Source organism: Falco peregrinus, chromosome 1, assembly GCF_023634155.1.
Source record: "Falco peregrinus isolate bFalPer1 chromosome 1, bFalPer1.pri, whole genome shotgun sequence".
Classification (NCBI taxonomy): Eukaryota; Metazoa; Chordata; class Aves; order Falconiformes; family Falconidae; genus Falco; species Falco peregrinus.
The window spans coordinates 36680815-36700814 of NC_073721.1; the positions used below are offsets into that span (position 1 = coordinate 36680815).

The following is a 20000-nucleotide window of genomic DNA, read 5'->3' on the forward strand; positions in this document are numbered from 1 at the left end:
CCTAATCGATTCACATACCCTTTATGGCATTCCAGATAAGTTACCCCATTTAAAATTCACTTGTTATTTCTGACCCTAACATCTCAACCACAATAAGTACCATCTGCAAAATAATACCTCCTTACATTTTTACAGATGTTGTTTCTTAGCTTAAGCCCACATCTCCTACATTCAAGAATATCATACAGTTCAGTTGTAGGCTTACCCTGAGTTCAAGTAACTGAGGCAGCACAACTCAGTTATCCATCACAACTATTGTAATTCTAGGTCTCTCCCTCCCTGCTCACATATAAGCTGTTCTGTACTAGTCTAAGTTGTGACCTCTGAAATTTACCTAATAATTCCTCACATACAATAAGCAAAGCTGTATATCCCATGCCAAATGCAATTCAATTAGTGCTTTGTAATGTACAGAACAGCAATACTTTGTTCTGTACATATATTATATTCTACTTGATACAAATATGATCTTCCACCAGGAAGACTTTAAATAATAAATTTCCCAATAAGCTTATGTCACTTCCCATTACTGGATAAATTAATTCTGTGCTGCTTAAGCCATGCCTGGAAGTACTTTTAGCATGATGCATCAATTATTATTATTTGTGTTTTAGAGATGTCAGTGATTTGGATAGTCATGAATAAATGTGACCTTCCACTGAGGAGAACTAAATTATTTTCCTAAACTGCGTACTAGGGGGGTTGTTTGACTTTAATTCCAGTTACTGGTTTGAAACAGGTAAGCAAAGCTTCAGTTTCAGCTCAGCCAGAAAGGGGAATTACATGCAGATACGTACTAAGGTGCTGAATGATCTGGTCAATTGTAGGTTTGAAAAGAGCATTCATCGCATCTGGGCTCATCCTCAGCATTCCCTGGGAAGACCACTTCACAAAGTCCACGCTGGAAAAGAACAGTTGGAAAGGACATTAAAACATAACAGCTGAGCTGTAAGAAACAGCCAGGCACTCACAAGACACACTAAATAAATAAGTGAATGAGTTTACAAAATCTGCATGCGTTTTGCTTGGAAGAAAGTGCCTCACCTCACCCTAGCCACATACCAACTGCAGCAATGCTAAATTTCAAGGAAGAATTGTTGTTTTTGCTTGTCTAATTGTTGTTTTCTTTGCCTGATTGCCTTCTGTAGCATTACCAATGCTCAGCTGCTTCTTGAAACAGCTGGCAGACAATCCAATGCTCGTTCATCTGAAACGGCACTGATTCATCCCCAGAAGGGCAGCATTTAGATTATAGCAGCAGCAGGCCAAAGCTGCTGGAAACGCACAAGGAGAATGAGCAAGTAGGGGAAGCCTCACGAGGCAGAAGGGAGCAGAGCATTTTTAATGAGGCATAGCATTTGTTAAGTGAATACAGGCATTATGTTATTCCATCACTGATACAAATCCATATAGCTCGGCAATCTCCTTTTCATTCATGCCCGTTATATGTTGCCTTTATACTCTTTCTATCCTGTTATCCAATGAATTTTATTTTATTCCAAGGGAACATTTAGCATTCCCTCTAAAATTCACCATGAAGACTATTAATAAGAAGGAGATGGTCTTGCAAGGGGGAATATTTCCAATTTTTTAATGATTTCGGAACCTCAGTCTCATTTAGGAAGTGACTCTGAGCTGGATTCCAAGTCATTTAGGCTTAAAGTACATTTATCAATAACTTTAGGAAGAAATGCAGGAGTTTCAGCTTGCATGTTACATTCAACATTCACTGGCTTAAAAAAAAAAACCACAGAAAGAAGCCAAGGTACAGGTACTAAATATCACATCTCCTGCTCTCAAGCATTCTGCCCCAGATTCACAAGCTCTCTTGTTCGTACTCTTTTATGCCATTAATCTCCAGGTCTCCTGTAGTATATAATCTCAAAAGATGCAAAATGCCACTTTTACTTTCTCTTCACTTCCTTTTCTATAGCAGCCCACGATCTCATCATTTATGGTGCCCTCTTGATACTGAAAATCATGAATTAAAAAAATCTCTGGAGGGGATTATGTCTCCCCACCTACCGAGCTGATTACCTAACTGGTAAAATACTAGAATAAAAGAAAGCCTGCCATTACTTAAAAGAAGAATGCTTTGCCCTTGCAGAGCTTTATGAGCTTTATGCAGTAGTGTATGTTTTCACCAGTGATCTCATATTATTAATAACTCTTCTTAAGCCGTGAACATATTTACAAATCTTGCTCACCATCCTGGTTTTGTTCCAGGGCACAGGCCTCTAAAAATTAAGGTTCTAGATAAGTAACTTTTAGACGTCAAATTCTGTATTAGATCCGACGTTCCTAATTAACACATAAGGGACTCAAAATATGTGGTCAAATTCAGAAAGTGATGCAGTGATGGCATAGAAATCAATTTCAGAAGAGTGCAAGTCTTGTATAGAAAAGCTTTTTCAAGAGATTGGTCAAAACTTTTCATTCTGGAAACTGCACTTCTGGCAATCCCATTTTCTCATCCTTATATTATTACATTTTTACATTATTATCTTCCAGTCTACATGTAATTAGGATATCTTATTATTTGTCTTTGCTACCTGTAGTTAATTCGGCATCCATTTGGGTTCAGTCATCTACTCACTTGCTTTTCCTCAAGGCATGTTCCACACTGTGACCTCGAAACTTCTTGTAATAGTCAATGAAGGAGAAAGGCAGAGTGATGTTTAGTGGATTGGTCCTGTCTGGAGCTGCTGCCCGTTTACGGGACTCAAATGCTATCATCAGATCTACCCAGGCAGCAGGACGCTTGATTTTAAATTGCTCAATAAAATCTTCTCCAAATATTTTACACAGGAGCTTTTCAAATTCATAGTCCACACCTAGAGAACCATATGGCCCACCTGCATTACAAACAAAACACAGTTTTAATATTCTTAACTGCTTCTTAGATTTCAAGTTGACCAAATACACATCAGATTGACACTACTAGGACTGTCATGGGAGAAGGTCTACAGAAAGAGATATCTTTCCTAAATGTAACAGCTGATCTAATACAGAACATAATCTTACTTTTGCCTCACTTACAATCATAGCAATTGTAATACCACCACTATAAAACAGAAATGTTTTTAATGGAAGCAGAGGAAATGCCTCTTTATCCACACATGAGAAGGTGTGGGTTAGTCATATTTAGGAGTAGACTTGATGTACACTGTCCCATTTGCTCTTACTAGGTTGTATCCTAAATTAGTCTTACTGCCAGCAAGACTGAGAAGGCTCAGCGATGAACCATACAGATTAAGATTAACTTGGTATAGAGACACAGCAACAAATAATAGGCTGAGTCATATGCTTAACATCTCAGCCGCAGGACAAAGTCAAAGGGGATCTGGAGTTCAGGATGCAAACACCATTCAAGGAATTGCACTTTCTATCTTTGTTAGGAACTGACCATTGTGCATTCTTCCCAGGGGATGGCAGACCCTCCTTGTTACACTGCCTGTGAAATTACTGGAATATGTAAAATCCCCCTTAAAACTAGGGAAACTTTTGTTCTGCCAACAGTCACTTTAGAATGATCTTGCTGTGACACTTAGCTATTCACATCTCCACAGTACATCTCCGAATACCTGGACAGGGTAGCAATACAGAGGTGACAGGAAGATGACGAATCTACTAGCAGAAGTCAGACCAGGACCATGGCAGGAGGTCATGGCCTGAATGGGAGTGAATAACACAGGAGATGGCAGTTTTTTACCCTCCCAATGTGGGGCTTACCATCCAAAAGCATCAGAAGCATTGAGTGATCTAGCCATGTCTGCTGACCAGCAGCTAGGTTATACTAATTTTGAATGCTGGTCTTAATTCAGGAAGAACTGTTAATGAAATGTAGGAATAATGAAGCATACATTTTCTTCACTGACAAGTCAAAATATTACATAAATAAAGCAAGCGGTGAAAGTGACATTACCTGTTGCCTTGTATAGCTCCTTAAGATGTCCCTCAGGGAGCCTAATCTGATGGACAGTCATATCTACTGTGCCTCCTCCACTGTCAACAACGATGTAACGGTCACCTAGTTTGGCAAGGAATAGGCAAATGGTATTTACCTTGGCATTATCACAACAGCATACCACAATGAAAGCTTCTCAGGGGCATTACCACCATGAAAGATAATGACTTACAGAAAATCATGAACACCTACGCTGAAGACTTGATCTTTATTAGAAATTATAATGCAATGACTGATAACAAGTATGAAATTCAGATGTCAAAAGCTATTGATTTAGCACACATGAAAAGTAGATTAGCGGAATCGCTCATGCTGCTGGTGTACGTTCTAGTGGGCTACCAAATTAACGCTATGGCAAGATGTATTCTGAGGAAAATATTCTGGTTGCGTTTTTAAATCCAGATTGCTTTCTACCATCTCCTTAACAAACTATGTTTTGCTAATGCATACAGAATTTCAGTTCAGCCTTAGTAACTAAAAGCAGCTCACGAATTTGTATTTTTTTTTCTGTTCCTATTTATAATGACTGTGAGAACAATGCAGTGAACAGCACATTTGTGGAAAACACACTGTTTGCCCACAATATAATACCAGTGAGAGCTAAGTTTATTCAGGAAAAGACACTACCTTCCTCCAGTTCGGACCAGATTTCTCCTATGACATTTTCCACCATAAAGGTACGACTCTGGCGATTACGACGGACATGTTCCTTAGCTAGTCATTGACAGAGAAAAAAAACCACTGAGTATAAGAAAGCATGAAGAAGTTGTATCGTAAATTCATGAAACAAGTGCAAGCAGGCCAACAGATCTGTATGTGTCACTTCTTAACAAAACAAACGGAAATTATTGCACGAGAAGCAGGAATATTCTAACATTGTTTCTAGAAAGAAGGGAAAACGTTTGTCAGCCACAGCGATCCTCCTTGATACTAACTGGATTAAACCCCATAACCTAATATGAAAACTATAAGCCAGTCTGATGGTTTTTTTGTAATCTGTTCTGGTTTTCAAAGCGCCGTCTGGAAGCGGGCAAGCTGGCAGCCACCAGGCAACATCCCCAGCCCACTGCCAGGTCAACCCACACTGCCTGGGCTCAGCAGAGAACCCCCCTGTTTCCAAAAGCCACTGCTGATTTTGGGTGCTCAGGCACAGACACCTCCCCAGCCTTTCAGGGTGTTGGTCCGTCCCAAAACAAGCAGCCAAAAGCACTGCTGCTCAGGTTTAGAACTCCTTACGGCCACAGTGATCACCAAGTCTGACCCTCATCATATTTTAAATAGACACCAATTAAAAATTCTAGCCATCTAGCAATACTATCAGAAGGATCATTTAACTTACAAGATTTAATTGCTACTTACACGTTTAAAAGATGCAGAACAGTCAAGCAGAGTAGTGAAAGCCTTTACTACTAGGCTTCTAAATCAACCTCTACAACAGTATCAGGATGCAAATCACTGAATGCATCTGGCTTGTCATTTCTGTAGTGCCCATCATCAGGAAAAGCCCAGTGGCCCCACGGGCACCCTCCCCCTGCCCACGAAGACCCTGCGATGCAGACCAGCCACATCAGCCTCGCCGCATAGCAGCACAGCAACAGCGTCAACGACAAAGCGTTCAACGGCAGGACAAGCACCAGGTCCCAGCAAGGGCCTGACACAGCGCCCACAGCAGTCAGTGGGAGCCCTTTCATTCACTCCTGTGGGTGAGAAGTGAACACAAGGGCCAGTCTTTAACCACAGCTGAAGTATGCTTATCCTGGTTACTACAAACAGTAGAATTTTTGTTTTGACTTCACAGCAATAATATGCTCCTTGGAGTGCTTCCCTCTGTTTATATTTAAAGGGGTTTTTTTCTCCTTAATCTGTTCTCAGCTTATCTTGGGTGCCTGCCATGCCCTTACAAAATTTTAATTTGAACTCCAAATTAATTCACTCCAAACTTTGTTTTCATTAATTTTGATACAAAACGTTTCTCATCCACAATAGCTTTTACCATACAAAGTCATGAAGGAGAAGAGTAACCCCCACCCCAAAAAAAGCCCATCAGCAGAAATCCATGGTCTGCCAGATTCTGCCCAGCATCAAAACCTTAACCAATGAAACTAATGTCTTTTATTATTTACCCAAGGGTAAATCGTTGTGTAGCCTGAGAGTGAGTTCATGTAAAATCACATGGAACTGGAACAGTTCAGGACATGAACGAGAGGGTATAGATGCTGAGGGCCCCTGAAGGGACTGTGTCCTGAAAACGGATTGTGCCCTGTGCTCCGCGTGGGTAACACTGAACACATCTGACAAGCGCTGGCTGGGAGAGGCATGGATTTGAAAGAATGATGTAGTGACTCCGCCTACCTATAAAAAAATACCCTCCGGTAAGTAGAAGAATAGCTTTACTAGCTTAATCTTCCATTTGCCTGTACTGTTTTGACCTAACAAACACGATAAAATACAAATTCTGCCGAAAAATTCCTTCTGGGATAGATTGGCACACTACCACCGATATCAGTGCAACTGATAGAGTCCACACAAACGGGAAATCTGTGCAGTACGTAGCAGTCACATCTTATTGCTGCTTTGTTTACTTGGGGGTTTTTCTCTCTCCTGTTTTCCTCCAATCTCATGTAGGATACCAAGCTAAAAAATCCTAGTGACAAAGGATCTTTTGAAGAGTGACTTACACTATAATCCAACCTATGTCCCTCATTGTAAGTCAGTCTTCAGACACTGATATTAGCAACATGCCAGGTCAATAAATCAGAAGTACCATATCTAGTTGCTCTTCACAGATAAATTCACTGCTATATTCCAAAACTGTGATGAAAGTAATTAATGGTATTTCATAAAGGTAACATCAAAAAGCATTTGCCAAATCTCTGGAACACCTCAGCCTAAAAGTCTCATTGCAGATCCAATTTAACACTGCTTCAATAACGCAGCTAATCAAACACATAATTGTTTTCAACAAATGAAATATTAAAAAAATGTTCCAACATGAAGTATTGATTTTAATTAAAGCAGAAAAATACTATTGTGAAAATACTAAAAGACTCCCACAACATCTCAGTAAAGGCAAGGCAATGAAGCTACCTGCATGCTAAAATTCAAGTGCACACAAACGTGTCTGACAGTTCAATAACTAAACTAGTCTAACTACAGCAAACAGCAAAACAGTTATAAAAGGAAACTGATGCTAGTCTGAAACATTTAAGAAAGCTAAGAAAACAAGAAAAGATAAAAAAACATCCCTCATGGACAAAGCAAATTTAGGCATAAGAATCTAAAGAAGTGAGTTAATAGAAGAAGTACCCTGTGTAAATCCAGTTCCAATAGTGTCACTTGGGCTATAACCATTGACAGGCGCCCTACTACTCAGGTCTATCATCTGGTGCAGGCGGAGCTTTCGGCAGTAGATAGAGGCAGCCTCGGGTTCCAGGGCAATGATCAACTGCTCAGGATTTTCAGGAGATGCCATTCCTGCCTGCGAGAGAGAATCGATCAGAGAGGTGGGGTGGGAAACACCGCAGCCTAGCAGACCCTTTCCAGCAAGTGAACAAGCCTCTCCCCAGCTTGCAGGTTCGGGTAGGACAGCCCTCCGAGTTCAACGCGCAAAGGAGCTACTGCCATGGGCTCGAGGTCTTGATCTGGGAACCGTCCTGCCCACAATGTCTAGCACAGCTTCACAGGCTGGAACAGGGAGGTGTGCATGCACTTACCATGCTGTCTAACCCAGCAGCTGTACCTGACAGGTGGAGAAAGGAAGAAAGTTGTTTTGGAACCTGTAACGAATGGCCTAAAACCTGAACTCCTAATTAACCCGTGAATCTGCCTGCTAAGAGGGGGCCCAACCTCCCTTAAGAAATGAAGAAATACTTTTGGCCTCTCCTCCCCACAGCGATATTTGAAGTATGCCTGCCTTTATATCCCAGATATACATAGTCCTTGCCGAAATGGACTCCATGCACTGTGTAGCTTACTAGGAATATACAATACGCTTTGCCAGTAATGCATCTTCTGACTTACAACCAACACTTTCTGCTTCAAAATCCATTGCTTTTAAGCACATTCACTTTTATAACATCTCCAAAATGCCCAGTATATTCAAGGACTCAAAATACAATAGGGCAGGTTCCTAAAACGTAGAGAGAATAAGCCTAAAAGTAAACTCACATTATAAAACCAACATTTGCCATTCTTTCTATTTTTCTTCTGGATTTTCAGCCTTCAGACACACAGATTTTCAAGAAGCCACAAGATCTCATGTAACAACATCACTCAGAGTGGGCTTAAAGAAAAATACCAAAGCAACTGACAAGATTGTGTTTTCGTTTCTTTTCTCCTGTACTTCTCCCTACTGGATGATTATCTGTTAAAATAGGTAACGTTATCTTTCAACTATTTCTGCCCAACTTTTGGTTTACCTGCTTTAACTGTTTTTCAGTTAAATGCCTGAGTACTAAAGCATGCTAGCAAATGAATATACGTATGAACATCTTTCTGCTTCCACAGTCAGCCTTTGAGCAAATCTTCACTTCAATTCATACACACGCACTGTGGTGGCTCCAGAGCATCCCCAAAAAAAGGTAGAATCACATGGAAAGGCTGCAGGACCTGGACTGGAATTTGGCTTCCTTCATACAGCTACACTGTGGGCTATGGGAATTGCTGGCTAGTTTATACCTGCAGCTAGCAACTCAAAGTAAAACTTGTTCAAAAAGCAATACTGAGGTAAAACTTGGAGACATAAAATTGTCCTTCACATTCATGGACTCATTTTACCCTCTTCATCTTCATAAACAAGATAAATAGATTTTTATAGAAAGCATCTTTCTCATTGTTGATAATAAAAAAGGAAAAACAACAAATAAATTCCACAATAAGAAAGTAAGGGTTAAACTAATCATCTCAATGATGGGGATTATGGTCACTTTACATCCTTTATTGCTGTCGGGCGAAACCTTCTGTTTTGGTTGCATCCACTGGACTCGACAGCATGATCTAAAATTAGTGGAACTGTCTGGGAGAGAGAATGCTGGGCAAATACCACAGAATATCAAACCTTGCCAGCTATGTGGCAACATATATTGAAAAAATATTATATCGAAAAGAATGTTTGCAATCAAACGTCCACAATTTGGAAAACACAGATTTACAGCAGCCAGAGTAACACTCAAAGATATAAAAAGACTTTTGATCAAGCATGGGTCCCAGCCAGGCTCTCCTGCCATCACTTGGATACAAGCATGCTGGCAGCACAGGCCACAGGCTTAGATAAAAGTTCTGGAGCTGTACTGGGGATGAAGATGAAGCTCTTGCATTGTGCTTTAGTATAAACCCAATCTTTCCTCCAACTGATCTCAACGTACTAGGCACAAGCAGGGCTGGTTTCATGCCAGCTCACTTCAACGACACTTATCTCCAGCTGAGCTCTTCCACACACAAAGCTTTAATTTGTTGCTTTGGGAAGGGCAACACTCAAGACATGCTTGAGTACTTGCTCCCTGAAATATACTTATCTAATGTGCTAAAGAATTCCAAAAATGTATGGTCTCTGTGTACAAACTCAGCCCTTTACTGTCTTTGCCTTCGGAAAGTTTTCCTAAAAGCCTAATCTGAATCTTTCTTGCTGCAATTTTAAGCCCAGCACATTTAGCCCTGTCCAATAAGGGTACGATGAACAGAGTTCCCTACTACCCTGCTGCAGTTTTCACATATGTTAAATCCATTATCACATCTTGCAAGAGCACCAAGTGTTTATTTTTAATATCCAGCAATGTGGATTAACTTGTGTGCTCAGCCTGGTCCCTGTACTGGGCATATGTTAGTAGCACAGACAAAGCAACTCTTAAGTCTCGTGTCTAACCTAGGCACTAAAAGAGAAAATTGTATTTTAGAGAAATATAATTTGCTGCTAAGGGTATTTAAAATCCAAAGGCTATATCATAAAGCATTTTCAGAGGTGACAAGAACTGAGATGCACACACAGGGAATGCACTGGTATTTCCTAAATTGAGGCAGGGGAAAAAACAGATTGTATTAATTGCAAAGTCATCTGTTCTACGGGGGATTTTGGGACAAATTTCCAAGGCTGGTTCTGCTAAAATAAAACAGTAAACCATTAACAATAACATTTGCTTCCTCCCCTCCTCCAGCAGTAGTCTGTACCATGAACTTTTCACATTGCAGCCTGCACGTCAGGAGAGGAAGGCAGTGACCTGGAGCAGATGGACTCAGATCCATGTTCTCAGACCCTCCGAGTATAGCAGATGCTATTCTTGCCACTTTTTCTCTCTAGATATTATTTTAGCATGCTTAAAATATCTCCTGAAGAAAACATTCAACAGAAATTACAGTTTTTACCAGTTCAAAGCACAGCTGATCCTAACAGAATTTAATGAAAAAAGGTTGGGTTTTTTTGTTAAAAAGCTTCCCTTACAGAGTTTGAAGGGCCAGTTACAATGAAGAATGTGTTATTTCACATTATAAAAAGACCATACAAAGAATCTTATACACTGAAAGGTACTAGGAATCATGTGTATATATATATTTATAGGTACACACACAAATGTACGTAGATATATATATATTGATCAATATTGACTCTATTTCATACCTTGTGCATGATCTACTTAGATCATCAGATATAACACATTACTGTACATATATCTATACACAGCACAGAAAATGGGTGAAGGGGAGATGAGAAAGAAACATGAACACATACATACTGCTAAGGAGGAATGGAGCAAGGAGGTTGCTTTAATACAAGCTCTGAGAAGATGAAAACTTCAGAGGCAGTACCTCTGTCCCATCATTACAGCCAAGGAGAAAGGGACAGAAGGCAGAAAAACATCGAGCATGCAGAGAAAAAGGAGTGACAACAATAGGCACTCAATACAAAGAAACAGTGATATACTAACTGTAGACATTTGGGAATTTGTGTATTTTACATTTCTTCCTTTCTATCTGCCTCACTCCATACCCTTACCCACTGCTGCCCAAGTACAACTGTAACTAAGAACAGAGGTTCACAAGGTAACAGGCTTGTAACAGGACAGATCTAAACAATGTCTCAATATTCAACATTATATAAATCATTCTGGCAGTGGGATAGATGCATCACATTGCTCTTGCCTAGGGTAGCTTACAGCAGACTTTATAACAGAGCCATGTCTTCAGTCTGCCAAGGAGTTTTTCTTTCTCCCATCATGCTCACTAGCAGCATAAACCCAGCCATCACTTATGAAACGCGAAGGCAACAGACACCAGTATTCCCAAAAACGCAAATGTGGAAAACCCATCATGGAATTACAAAAATCCTTTGAGCACCAGAAAGTTCTTAAAAACGAGTTTATTTGCAGGATGTTGCTGCATTTATAGACCTGGAAGAAGCAAAGAACACTATGAAAACAACTACTTCACAAAACTGCCCCAAACTCACTTTGCTCATATGCCTGAGGACTAGGATTTAATACTTTGAGAAATCCCAGATTTTCACTCACTCCAGTAAAACAAGTCTGTGAGCTGGTGCCAGTGCATTGCTGTTCATTCACCAAGATGCATCAACAATAGCAAACTTCAAAGTGCTTCAAAGCTTCACATACTTGAGCACAAATAACTTTACCATCCGATGCAGGTGAATTCTCAACTCAGTGCACTTGCCCTCTTATAGCCAGAGATGTGTCACCAGAAGAGAGCCACAGTTGACCACAAATATATTCTTGATTCCCTGAAAAGCATCAGCTGCCCAGTGTTAAACTGATTCATCATTAGCAAACATTGAGGTCTGGACTGAAGCTCAGTATAAGCAGTCCAAGCACTTCCAGAGAACTAAATGATATTCACTTATTCCACGTGCAGAGTCTTCATTACTACAGATTAAAAGATGCTACGTTTAAAACCCAGCCTTACATGCCATGATGCACAATGAAAAAAAGCAATGCACGTTGATTTTGTTTTTTTAAATATTGTCATGTATATGGCCTTAAAGACAGCATCATAATAAAATATTGTAAGTACTTTTAGAAGACAATGAAAGCCACAACGTAGGCTAGATAAAAAGCTCCTATCTCTGAAAGCTGCCATAATTAGAAGCATCAGCATTTAGCTGGAGTATTTCCTGTATTTCATAACACAGCCAGGCAAAACACTGTTCTCTAGTAGATTTTATTTATTACACCACAGTGACCTCAAAAGAAATAGCATATTAGGAAATACACCATCATTGACAAGACACACATTTCCTATTACTATCCTTTCAAACTATTGAAAGCAACAGTTAGATTTCCTTTTTCACATATTCAGAGAGATACATCAGACTGACTTGTAACACCAGGAACATGCCTTGCATGGAGTGCACCCATATCTTCGAGTTGTAGAACTGATTAAAAGGACTGATACAAAGGTCTTAAATACTAAAAAAACCCCAACCCACGTACTCCATCTGTTGAGTTTAAGATGCTGGTTTATTATTAGAATTGTATGTTAATTGGAGTCAGTCCCATGCATTTTGTATTCACCTTTATTTCCTTGAGCTTGACCTGTCTGGAAATCTCTCCAATTGAAAAATTCACATCAACCTTGTTTTCTGAATATTAAACCTTCTAAAATACCATGGCTGACTGCCACGAGGGCTGGGAGGCTCTCAGCTCACACTGCAGCTTTTCACATTGTCAGGGAACACACAACCATGCCTTCCTGCACACTGCAGCCTTTACTCAACCATTTCTGAAGCTTCTGCCCTTCCATCAACACTGGGTGATAACATAGGCAGGCACATACACTTTCACAAGATCACTGCACAGGTCTAGCTTACTTTTGGAACCAGATCATTAAAAAGGGACAAACCTGCAGAATGGAACTAAACTAGGGGCACAACAGCAATGATCAAAACATTGCCCTGTCTCATGCAGACTTTTCAAGCACTTTCCTCTGACCAAAGGAAAGTACTTGTGTTAAATTTGTATGTACAATAATTAGCTTTTATGTCCCTGAGGATGTGTGGAGGAAGAACAGTCTATAGCACAGCTGTCAAACCCAACTGAATCTGTGGGCAAGCCCCTAGGCTGCTCCACGGGCCCACGGTGCTACTCTGCAAAGCCAGGAAGGAAAGCAGCAGCTCACGGGACTAAACTAGCCCCATGCAGGCAGGCTCTGAGGAGACTGACAACAGAGGGATGTGCCTTAATGTTATTCTGCAGCATGGGGGGGTTGGGAAGATGAAAACATTAAAGAAATACAATAAGCGACAAGGTGCATTTTACCCCACAGTTATACAGGACTAGATTCAGACGGTTCTTGCACCTCAGTGTTATGACACTGAGGCACAAAAGCCTCGACCTGTTAAGATGCATCTGTATATAATATTATAAAATCATCATCTTCCTTAAAGCGAAAATATGGTGAAAATATATATTAATCTTAACACAGCCTCTGAAGAAGATCCAAAAATTTTTAAAAAATGGTTAAAAATCAGTACATATAGGAAATAACAGAGGTACAAAGGAGCACCACACAGATTTACGATTAATCAGATCTATGCAGGCAATCCGGTCTTGACCCCTTATTTCACTAGGATGTAGAGTAAGGGCCAGAGCAAAACGCAGCTGGGTTTACTTCAGTGCTAACACATTAACTTGCAGAGTGGTGGTCTTCATCGCTGCAAGAGGAGCACAGAGACCACTCTGACCCTTTTGATTCCCTTTTGGTCTAGGGAGTAGTTTAGGCAAATTCTCTGAACTAGAGAAAATAATCTGATCAAGACCTCATTTTTTACCCATTTACTAACATTTGATACATCACTTTCAGGTCAAATGGAATAAGTAAATTATTCCAACGTATACTCACAAATGTTAAAAAGTGCATTTTCTCTGGATAAGAACTGTGCTTACAATCAGGAGAAGTGAATTTTACTTTCTTTGCACTGCTAACCAGTGAGATGATCCTGGCAGACTGTACTCCTTACCAGCTCAGATTACCTATCTGTTAAAATATGTATACTACTGCCTTTGTCCTCTGTGCATGGAAAGCCACCAAAGGAAAACATTTTGTAAGCTAAGTATAGAGTATTATAGGGTATTACTTTCATGTCAGTTAAATTCAATCATTCAGAAAGAGAAACAAAGTAGGAGGTCTGATTGGGTGAATTCTAATTTTCTGCTTTGATCAATTTCGTAGTCATCTAAGACCCAATCCAGTACTGCGTCAGTGCCATAGGCACTGCATTCACAATTAGTAAGATATTTCTAGATATAAAAATGTAGCACAAATAGATTAAACAGATGAAAATGTGCAAGAGAAGAACCACCCTCATTAGACAGTTGGAAAAACAAGGCACAGAGGCTAAAAGCCTTGGCTAATGTTGCTCAGGAACCCACAAATAGGTGGGACTTCACAACACCTGAACTCCAGTTCAGTGTCCCAGCCACACAGAGCAAGCTTCAGTTTCTGCATGTGACACGTAGCACGTGCAGAAGCTGCATGGACAGCTCCATCACAGCTCCACCACAGCCTTGGGTCCCCATCCTGCTTCCATAGTTTGCCACCTCCACCAACTGTATTAATCACTTTTGAAGTAATGCTGCAGACCAGAGGAGTGTAATGATCTTTTCTTCTGGGAAGAACCTTTTAAACCTCTTTTACCACTAAAGTCACATTTGTAGGCACCAGAGATAAAATTCAAAAGTTGGATTCCACAAAATAGCTCTGTAAAGATAATGTGGTTCATTAGGAAATGAAGCTCTGCAGGACAACATCATTCAGCCAAAAAAACAGCAGCTGTGAACTAACATCAACATTTTTCTATTTTCCAAGATATTTATTATAATTAGTAACAATAGGAAAGCCATGATTGCAAGTTAAGCACCACACAGCCTGCATGAAGAAAGTATTGTGTGCCTGAATCAAGGCAACACAAAACAGCAGTTGGAAATTAAGTGCCTTGTGAAATTTACACTGTTTAAACTAATCAGTTCATTGTGTTAACGGATTCATGATAACACCATCCACTTAGTGCCTTGGTAAGCGAGCTCCTCTAATCCTCCTCCTTTTTCACTAGCTAGCACTTTCTCCAGTTTTATGGCATCAAACTGGGATGTCACAAATAAATGACTGAGATCTAATTACAGAGGCAGAGCCTGCCAGGGAAGATGAGCAACATGGGAAAAGACTGTCAGCACTATCACAAAGAGGCGCGTAAGGGGGAGCTGGGTTGGCAGGGAGTGGGACTAGTGGATATCACAAAGCTGCATGAAAAGCACAACACATCCAGTTTTGCTAAATCTTCAGCCTTGAGACTTATAAAGCCTTCACAAGAAATGCTTGAAAATAACTATGCCATCATATACACCAAAGCTTCGGCTTTAGAGTGATGAAAAGTACTGCAGTACGTTAGGTATTGTGAATAAATACAACAGAGTGAAGGCAGACAGCCCATTTAGCTCAGTCCACTTATCTGTTCGAAGACAGATTCTTAAAATTGCTGAAGAGCCACAAAACGAACAGGATCTTCAAAGGCACCCAGATTCCTCTTAGTGATGACAGCAAAGAGGCTGCACTTGCCAAAGGCAGGAGAAGAGCTGCTGGGTGCTCCCCTCCTTTCAAAACCTCATCCTCAGAATTTAAGAGCCAAGATGAAAACTGAGAATTAACGCCTGTCTCTTTTTTTAAATCTAGTCAACACAACGTTTGGGTGATGGTTGATCCTGGAAAGATCTAGCATCTACAATGTCACTGAGGCACTTCTTGCTTTACAGAACCAAGAGCTTTTCGCTTTCTCTTAAACAACATTTGCTACACACAAATGCATACATTTTCCACTATTGTTGCCCGTTGAGCTAAAATTAGATTTGTAGCACAGGCTGCCCTTCATCCTATTCTGATTAGGTGCCACTGATATTTTGCATTTCACAAGTGAGAACATAGTGGATAATTAGCACAGCTGCAGAATTCCTTCAGTGTCAGCTTCCCCATCTGTACAGTTAAGTGACAGGACAAAGATACTCATCTCTCTGTGAAAAAGCTGCTTGAGAGAGCATAAATGAAAATCTCAGGCTATGGTAAAATCATAGTAACTTCATTTTGCAGACAAGAGAAATATGGATTATGGAAGATGAAAAGTAGAAAAGCCATTGGTTTATGGAGAGGGCACAAAACTAGAAGTTGAGAGACCCCTGTAATAGCTTTTATTTATTCACTTTGCATTAGCACAAGTGATTAAGTAACATGAAAGACATAGGATGAACCCCAATGTAAAAACTGGCCTTCAGATTGTCCTTGGGACTTTGGGATTATCCTGAGACAACTCTTTTAGACCCCAGGTTATCTTGGGTTCTACCATGACAAAGTAGATATTGTTACTATATATTTATACATTTTTTCCTTGCTTTTAAAATACTAGAGCTTAGGTTTTACAGTGTCTTGTGGATTCCCAGGGTTTGCCTATATCAGAAACTCATACAAAGTAACTAACCCACAGAAAATTCACCGCCTTCCTACCAGCCTTCACTAGGCTGAATTAACTGGTCACAGCTGCTCGCACTTCCAAGGCAGAACTCACAAGCTATGAATTCCTGTGCAGGGAGCTTTCAGGTGAAATCCTCTAACCTACAGGAAATCAGGACGGATGATGATATAAGGTACCTCACACTTGCACACATACAGCCGGTGTGGTGAACATCACCAGACAAGATATAAATGAATTTCAGTTAATAGCAACGCTACTCCCTATTTAAAGAGTTTGTGCATGAACATACACGTTGAAGAGGGAAGAGGTTTAGATTAACATTTCATTTATAATTAGACTAAGTTTTATGGTGGAAGAAACTCTTGGATACCAACTTCAAAAGCTGGGATGAAAATGTGTAATCATTGCGTAAACTAGTAATATTATTATTATTATTAATAATAATAATAATAACTCCAAAGAAACCACTAGAATCACTTACAGCCCTCTACTACAGCACTTCCTTGCTATTTCTTGGTATAAGTATTCATGACCACTAATTTCCATGAGTAATGGCTACAGAATGAGCTCTGTGAAGGTTATCAACAGAACACTTTTGCACTCCTCAGTTCAAGACAGACATGGAGAAAGTGGAGAGGATTCAAGGAGGGCTGCTAGAGAACACATTCTGTAAGGAGACTGAGGGAGCTGGCCTTCTTTAGTCTGGTAAAGAGGGGGCCAAGGAGCGATGCAGCTGTCTGAAGAGCAGTTATAAAGACAGCAGAACACAACTATCCTCAGTCTTGCCAGGGGTACAACAAGGGGCAATGGCCACGTACTGCAGCTTGTGGAATTCAAATTGGGTATTACAACAACCCCTTTTTTACTAGGAAGGTGATGCAGCACTAGAACTGCTGCCCAGGGAGGCATCTCTGTCCTTGGAGATTTTTAAAACTTTGCTAAACAAAGCCACTGCTGATGTGGTGTTAGGAATAACCCTGCTTCAAATGGAAGGTCAGGCTAGATGGATCTTCAACAAACGCTTCCAATGAACGCTTCCATGATTCCAAAATGGTGCAGGTATTATACACTGAGAAAGACCAGAACTGCTGGTAGGAACCTTTCCCAAATGCCAAAGACCTACACACTTTCTCATTCTGTCTTTGTGAATGCCGCATTGAATCCTTGCCTGCATCAATGAGAGGGAGCCCATCGTGCCTGACAGTAAACTGCAGCACCAGACTCACCGTAACAAGCCTGCAGTTATTCATGACCTCACAGTTTCTGTATGGAGTTCAGTCATCATTGCAATTAGAATTTCTATTTAAATATCTTGAAATCAAAAGGAAACATTTGTCAAAGTACACTTTAAAAAAAAAAAAATCTGAAAGCTACACTATTAAAATCTCAAATTATAAAGAGCACAACAGCCCTAAGAAGTCCTTTAGCCTTAAACATCAGCCATCAGTCACTTTTAAAAATTATTCAGTATAGGAAAAGCAGTTAGTTTAATGCAACAAGGATGCACAGGTTAAGTTTAAAACACTAATACAATCTGCCCCTCAGTCCAGTGTCTTGTCAAAGAACTTCAATTCCTAATGAATTCATTTTCCTGTATTTGATTGTAGAGAATAAATGGTCTTGTGCTTAAAAGCATGAGAATACAAATAGAAGGCCTGGACTCGAAGGTCAATGCTTTTGCATTCAGCTCTGCTACAAGCATCCCATATAACATTTTGCAAGTCACTCAGACCAAACTTTGTGAAACAATCCAGTAAAGTAAATACATCATCAGTTTCTGAGTGTTCAACTCAATGCCAAGGTTTACAATGGAGCTATTGCTGAAGTTTGTTGGAATGGGAGGTCCTCGGACTGAATAATCAAGCTGGCTATCCATCACACACATAGCTCATCATGCTACTTAGCAAGTTGGTTTGGACCAAAGCAGAATCCATTTGATTCTTCATTTCTCTTTACTAACCTATCAATAAAGCTCCTCCTATGATAAGAAATAAAGTACAGCCTGTAACATTGCTCCCTCCTAATGGTTGTTTAGAAACCATGGCGTTATCCCATTCTGAAAAGCAAGACCACAAATGTGGCACCTGGAATTGTAATGGAAGTGTGACTTTTACTTTCAGCATGCTCTGAATAACAAATTTTGTGGAGTTGCATTGCCTACAGTCAGAACCGCTGCATTTGTGTGGTCACTGATTAGATGAACTAATTTGTTATAGAGGCTAGGCTGACAATTACTGAGACGAATGCCTTTGCTAAGCATGGTCAGACTGCCTCAATTTATTTTTCCTGGGGTTGCTGTTACCCACCTAAGAGTACAGATTGTTTTACCTGGATATTTCTATACTTTGTATTTTATACATTATTGTTATAATCTATTATTTGTATTTTCAGCCTGAACTTGGAATTCTTTGGGACTGTAAACACTGTTTGGTTCTCTTATTTAATTCCATACTCATCAGGTCTTTTGGATTTCGTATAATAATTTCCCTTTTTTAAGTTAAGAAACGATAAAATTTACTAAACATAGGCTATAACACAAACTTTTGAAATGGAAGCCAGAGAAGGAAAAGAAGCAGATAATCTCAAGAGCTCCTGAGCTCTGCGAAGTATTTATTACTCAGGGAAATATGAAGTTCTCCTGGGCAGCAGGAGCCAGGAGAGGACAGAGAACAAGAAATATTGTCAAATCCTTGTACGTGACAATAGCAGAATTGCAGAATATTGCAAGAATACAGTATTTGCTATCTATTATGTTACAAGGATGAAGATTACACTTCTAGTCCAAATGCTTCTTGCAGAAAACGGCAATGGTGACAAAAAGGGGTCCCCTCTGTCAAGCCTTCCAAAATACCATTCTCCTCTCATAGTTAGAGGAAGTCCTTTAACTGGACTGTCTTAATTCAAAAACCTGAGGAAATTTATAATTTAAAAGCATACTGTGACAACTCTGACAGGGGAACGTCACCCTACCCCAAAACCAACAGACATCTTCTATGACTCAAAGAAAGAGGTCTCTGAGACCTGTCAGAAATCACCCAGAAAAGTGTGCAAGCTGTTTATTCTAAAGATATGCTTTCACTGAACAAACGAATCTTTAATTTTTGAAAGGCTGTTGGTCGTTTGTTTACTTCTCAAAGGAAAAGACTGTTCATGCTGAACTCCCCATGGAGGTGATTCCAGGGTTTTACAGGGCCCCACAGAGCTGAGGGCTAACATGGAATTCTGTCCTGACAAAGGTGAGAGATGGAAATCAAGGAGTAGGAAATCAAGAGTAGGAGAACACATGTACTGCAACTGTGGGAGGGTCTGGGAAGAGAGCCAGGAGGAACTGCTACGTATCACTGCCTGTTCTACCCCTCAGTCTTTGACTGCCCTCTTCATGCACGTACTCGGGCAACTCATGCGCTTGGGCTCAGATCTGCAGCAGGCACAGCCACAGGAGCGCTGTTGGCGCCCTGAGAGTTTGCATCTGGTTTGAATAGACTGTGCAGACGGCAAAGGGCTGCCACATCTCCCAGCAGCATAAGACAGCACCCAAAACTCCAAACATGCTGCTGTCTGAATGCTTTCTGA

The 20000-nt window shown here is 40.3% G+C and overlaps 1 protein-coding gene across 2 annotated transcripts in view; it reads right to left on the reverse strand.

The window, feature by feature from the left end:
- The window catches only part of HSPA12A (heat shock protein family A (Hsp70) member 12A), a 92888-nt gene that overhangs the window by 5557 nt on the left and 67331 nt on the right, over positions 1 to 20000 (reverse strand). For both annotated transcript variants that reach the window (XM_027786974.2, XM_055813784.1), the window contains 5 exons: positions 7274 to 7445; positions 4595 to 4681; positions 3926 to 4030; positions 2597 to 2855; positions 798 to 901 (listed from right to left, as the gene is read on the reverse strand). In XM_027786974.2, the coding sequence (XP_027642775.1) occupies positions 798 to 901; positions 2597 to 2855; positions 3926 to 4030; positions 4595 to 4681; positions 7274 to 7445 (727 nt within the window). The remainder of the gene's footprint in view (positions 1 to 797; positions 902 to 2596; positions 2856 to 3925; positions 4031 to 4594; positions 4682 to 7273; positions 7446 to 20000) is intronic.